The sequence below is a fragment of the Microcaecilia unicolor genome, chromosome 11, assembly GCF_901765095.1.
Source record: "Microcaecilia unicolor chromosome 11, aMicUni1.1, whole genome shotgun sequence".
Taxonomy (NCBI): Eukaryota; Metazoa; Chordata; class Amphibia; order Gymnophiona; family Siphonopidae; genus Microcaecilia; species Microcaecilia unicolor.
The window spans coordinates 192,429,197-192,435,196 of record NC_044041.1 but is presented as its reverse complement, the minus strand read 5'-3'; the positions used below and the strand labels follow the sequence as shown (position 1 = coordinate 192,435,196).

Below are 6,000 nucleotides of genomic sequence, written 5' to 3'. Positions count from 1 at the left end.
CCTGACACCTGTCACCTGCGCTCCACTACAGAACTTTCTGGATTCAACCAGAGAACGCCCTCTCCGGAAGCGGGAAAAAGACCAGCGTCCAAACCGTGACGAGGAGGAGGCGGGGTATGAACGCGCGCACGGCCTCCTGGGAGCGGTGGTCCTTCGACGGGAGGGCTTGGGCTCCCTGGTAGACCCGTGAGCGGCGAAAGACTACGACTCCCAGAACGCCAAAGAGCGGACGCGCCCGTGACCACGCCTTCTCAATCTAAACGCCTCGGGAGGAGGAGGAGGAGTGCATAGGTGACGGGTGGGGGGTGTGGCGGCGAGCTCGGGGTTTTTTCTCGTGTGAGCGCAGGTTGAGGGGGCTTCGTTCTCTTACCGTCCGGAGAGACAGACCTTGCTCGCTTGTACCAGAGCAACGGAAATGCCAACTTATGTCCCTGGCTGCTAACCGGAGGCCCTCCCTTCCCCTTACCATGAACGGCGGCGGAGACCCTGTAACGGACGCCCCGGCATGGGGGTTGCTCAGGGGCTGCGATTCTGGCAGGTGGGCGGGACTGTGCAGCAGACGGCAGAAAGCCCGCGAGGAAGCTATGGAGAGGCTGGGTCAGGCGGTTCGGGACTGCCTGGGTGACACCAAACTGTCGCCCAACGGACCCAAGGAAGGGGCGGAGCCGTCAGAGCTGCACCAGCTGCTGCTGCTGCTTCTTAGACTATCCGAGAGCTGTCCTTTCCCCGAAATCAGAGAGCGCAGTTCCCAGCTGCTGCAAACTGTGCAGGTAAAGGGGGGGAGGGGCACAAGCGTTATCTGGGGTTGCAATTGTGCCGACTCTGCAACTTTGAGCTACCTGTGGGACAATGGAGATGCATTTACTCCCCACGCCTGAAAATCTGTGGCTTATTTTATTTTATTGCATTTGTATCCCACGTTTTCCCACCTCTTTGCAGGCTCAATGTGGCTTACAATAGATCATGAATAGTGGAGGTAAGAGAGAATAGATATTTGGTATTATAGAAGGATTTTGGATCACATGATGATAAAACATGATAGCAATATCACAAAAACATTATAAGACATTTCTGGATACATGTGTGCCTGCATACATCAACTTGTTATGTGTGTGCATGATTTTACTCCCTATGGCCTTCTCAAAAGAGTATATGTATACAGTAAGCAGGGCTGGCTTAACCATTGCACCGGGTGAGGCTCTAGCCCAGGCAATTAAGGGTGCCAAAATACCCAGCCCCTGATCTTATAGGTTAATCCCTTTCTTCACCCCACCCCCCGCCTGATGGCTTGGCACTGCTCCTTCACCGGTCTCACTCCCCCATGGCCCTGTAAAGTTTGTTGGTCACCAATATCAGCAGTAGTATGATAGGCCGCCTTCAGCCAGCCCCTGAATCTTCCCTCTGCCATGTTATGCCCACAGGAAATTGCAGCTAAGCAAGCAATATATGGCAAAGTGAAGACCCAGGGGCTGATCAAAGGTAGCTTGTCATGCTGCTGCTGCCATTGTTGGCAACTCACATAAACTACAGGACTCCAGGGGAGTGAAAAAAATGAGGGAGCAATGGTGGACCCGCATGGAGTGGGAAAGACAGAGTGCATTGAGAAGGGGAGCAAGAGATGCCAAACCCATGGGGAGGGAGGGATGGGGTGTAATTGCCTGTGGGCCATGGTCTGCATTCCCCTTTGATAGTAATTACATGTGTGTATCAAGAAGGTTTAATTGATGGGCGATAGCATCATGTGACAAGGCTGAAGCTGTAGCCACCATCTTGATACACTCAAACCAAAGCAAACTATTGGTCCACACCAAGCCACTCATAGGCAGTCCTTATTTCTAATAAGCATTTGCTATTGTTTTGGATGACTCAATATGGCAGCAAGCTCCTCCTACTGACTTCATGCTAGATAATAGGTTTTGGGTGGGAGCATGCTTGGCCCATCAATTAAACCTCCTTGGTTTGTACCATTACGTGTGTCCATCTCACTGACATACATACCCACATGTTCCTCTAGTGGTAATGACAGGGTGGGGATAGACATGCAACAGCACTGAAATCGGAACTGGATAGGCCATATGGTCTTTATCTGCTTACATTTTTCTATGTTTTTATGTTTAAACCAGAATGGTAGAACCTGAAGAAGGAAATAATCAGGGTTTTGCCATGCACTTAGAACAGGCTGGCAGAAGGGCAATGGGATGGGCAGGCTGTAAGACCTCAGAAAGCCCCACAGAGCTGGAACTCAGCAAGGGAGGGAGGGAAAATGTTTATGACCCCCTTTGACTCATTGAGTGTCCGTTCATTGCATGCTAAGAGTGCATGCAGTGTGTTTATGGTAAACATAGATGCAGGAAAATGAGGAATTATCACAACGAGCCCTATGGGTGTAGCTGCCTAAACTAGCCTTAACAATCCAGGTATTTTTTTTTTTTTTTGACTCTGCATCATCATTGTTTGAGGTGAGTTACAATAAATATTCATAGCACATACATAGAAAAAAATAATTATAGTGAGACAATCATATAAAACAGAGTGATTCTTCTGTAACACTATGTGTCTTACACTATCTGCTTGTTATCCTACTATTATGTTTTATCATTATCATGCTGCTTAAGATCCTTATGTTACACTAAATGTATATTTTCTAATATATTTTCACCATCCATGTTGTACTGTAAGCCACATTGAGCCTGCAAATGCAATAAATCAGCCATACGGATAAATCATAGACATAGGAGATGGTACAGAGGAGTTACACATCCATTTATGTATAGCAGATATGAGCATGAGATCTGTTTTAAGAATGGTATGTGGTGGGAAGCTAATTGAAAACATTGTGTGCACGGACCTAACTGTGTGTGGCTTTGGTGAAGAAAGCTGATTTAGGGGTCCTTTTACCAAGATGCGGTAAACAGACCCCTGCATTGGCGGTTTGCCATGTGCCAAGGACCCCTTTTATTGCAGGTGGTAGAAGGATGTTTAAAACAAAAAAAAAAAAACCCCAGAAATGGCCATGTAGTAAGTTAACCGCTTGCCGTGCAGCCATTTCCCGGGGTAGCCCTTACCGTTACCCGACGGTAATCAGGCAGAGCACGGTGCTGCCCCAGTGCTAAAAAAAAAAAATAAAATTTTTTGAGTACCAGAAATGGCGTGCAGCACAGACCTGAACTACTGCACGCCACACACCATTGCCACAGTAGCCCTACCGTGGCGTTGTAAAAGGGTCTCTTAGTGAATAACAAAAGAAAAAAAAGCACACAAATTCTATATATATAAAAGGCAAGACCAACGTTCTATGAAGCCTCCAGCCGGAAGTGTGAAGCGCCAGAGATATCCGGTTTCCCCATGAGTGAAGGAAAACAGCACAGCACGAAATCTCACACAGTGAAGGACTCAGAGTGGGGAGGGGAGAGAGATGCCCTCACTCTCTCTGTAACAAAAACACAGAACAGCAGGAAACTTAACACTGAAGGACTGGACTGGGAGGGGGGAGGGGGAGGGAGAGAGGGCAGGGACACACACTCTGAAGAAAACCTTGCTAGCCCCCGTTTCATTTGTATCAGAAACGGGGCTTTTTTACTAGTTACAAATAATGTTTTGTTGTATATAGGAGCAATGGTAAAGGCTTAGTAAGGATATAAAGAAGTAGCAAACACCACCGATCCAGCGACACTTTTTTTTTGGGGGGGGGGGGGGGGGCAGAATGTTGAGATTTATGTGGTATAAGTCCAAGCTGGTCCTCTTTGCTCTTCATTGTTGGTACTGGCTACAGATTAGTAGAACTGCCAAGTAATCAGGCTTTTAAAGTGAGGTTTTAGGTCCGTTTGAGCTTTTTGATACCCTTTTCTGATTCATAGACTGGCATTTGTAATTCTGATTTCAGATGGATGAAACAGGACTACAAATGCATTTGAATGCAGATTCAAAAATTAGAACAGGACAAAAGTCTGTCTTCACACCTTTCTGCAGCTTGAGCAGAAAGATTTAGGAGGCAAAAAAGACGATGTATATGAGATTTTTTTAAATATAACGCTCATGGTGTGTATGCTGCTCACTGTACAGGTTTACAGTTAATGTTTAACTCTAGTCATACAAATACTAGAGAAGAGAATTCACTGTTCCAAAGAGCCGGAGAATAGATTTGTGCAGTATGCTGGTATACTTTTCACAGCAGGTTCTGCAGAGGGTGGAAGGGAGTTCTCTTAAGGGTTCAGGTTAAGGGCAAGGTTGGTTGAGAGAGCACATAGGATTGTCTTCATGTGACACTCTTGAGAACCCTCGTAGCTTCATGGGGTTAAAACTATATTATTTGGATTTGTCAACTGCATCTCTTCATGTTCTATGTGATACATTATCCACTTTAGCAGGATAGCCCTAACATTATGCCAATTGAGGCGGGTGCCTTAGGCGGCACTCTTCAGAAGTGGCATCACCCCCTCCCTTCTCAACCTTCTTCTCCGAAAACAAAAGGCAGCAGGCACCTTCTTCACAAGTCATCTTAAATATGCATGCTAACCCTAAAACATTTTAGAAAAAAAATACTTTGGACTGAAGAAATGAAACTTGTATTTTGTGTGGTTGTGGCCAAAACAGTTCATTTGGAGAGAAAAAAAAAAGCCAAAGAATTTGAAGAAAAGGAACTTGATTCATTATATCAGCCTCACTGAGCTGGTCTTGTCTTGTCTTGAGTTGGTGCGCTATTGACTGCTTGATGCATATTCTCTTGGTGAATGTTTGCTTTACCTACAATGGCTTGATTTGTTTGGGGTTCATGACATTTGTCAGGTACCCTCAGACCGTAATAGCCTGCGTGTTCATATTTTTGAGATTTGAACATATGGCCCCTATGGTTTCACGGTACCTGAAAGTGCTACTGAAGATGGAGAAAGGAGGCCAAATAGGCTGGGATTTTCTCTGGTAGGCATGTACCTGTAAGTTTTTAATGCAGGAATCCAGCTCAGTGAGGGTGACTCGAGGCAGATACTGGCCCAAGGATCCCAAAATAAAGATGTGCAGGTCTTATCAGGACCCTTTGAATGGATGCACCACCTGACTGATTTTACTTACCCCCCCCCCCGCCCCAGCTAATTGAAGAGAAAATTTTATAATGCTACGCAGTACTTCCCCCCCCCCCCCCCACCTCTCCTGCATGCTTCTGTCTCTTATCTCATATTGAGCTGGAACAGCAACATACCATTCCACTAGCTGTGAAAGAATTTTGCCTGGCTCTTTTACTTTAAAACATGGGTCAATATTCAGCCACCACCATGGTCAGGATTTTCAGCTTTCTATCTGTCCTAAGATTGATTTATTTATGTATTTATTCATTCATTTCTCTTGATATACTGCACATAGGCATGTAGTCAGTTCACAAAGCTAAAATCAGGACAGTTTAAGAGGAGAAAGAAGAATCAAAATAGTAAAGAGGAAAGATTGCTATTTAGTCATGGGTGGGGAAGGATTCAGAGAGTAAGTGGGTCTTAAGACACTTTTATAAAGACCGCAGCTGTGGTCTGATTTCTAACACAGAGGGGAAGGTAATTCCATAATTTGAGGCCCAGATATCTAAAAGTTTTCTGAGATGTTATGGTGTAGAGAGGAAGGCGGAGGAATAATCAAAAGGTTCTGGCCTGCTGAACAGAGACAGCATAGTGGAGTATAAGGGATAAGGAGATTGCAGAGATAAGAGGGAGCTGCAGGTTGGCGAGATTTGTAAACCAGAAAAAGAATTTTGTATTTGACCTCTGTAGTGACATGAAATGAATGCTCTAAGTGGGAGTGACATTATGAAACTGTTGGGCATTGTGAAGTAATTTGACTGCAGTAGATTGGATCAGTTGTAAGTGCTTGAAGGAACTAAAAGGAATACCACTGTAAAAAGAGTTGCAATAGTCCAGGTGAGATGATGAGGGCCAGGATGAGCTGGTGGAGAAGCTTATTGGAAAGGAAATGATGGATGGTGCAAATGTGATGGAGTGTAAAAAAAAAAATATATATGAA

The 6,000-nt window shown here is 45.2% G+C and overlaps 1 protein-coding gene across 1 annotated transcript in view; it reads left to right on the top strand.

The window, feature by feature from the left end:
* Positions 1 to 280: 280 nt before the first annotated feature.
* SESN2 (sestrin 2) overlaps positions 281 to 6,000 on the top strand; it is a 51,239-nt gene continuing 45,519 nt past the window's right edge. Inside the window, exon 1 of the mRNA XM_030217697.1 lies at positions 281 to 770. Within this exon, the coding sequence (XP_030073557.1) occupies positions 426 to 770 (345 nt within the window). The 5' untranslated portion in view covers positions 281 to 425. The remainder of the gene's footprint in view (positions 771 to 6,000) is intronic.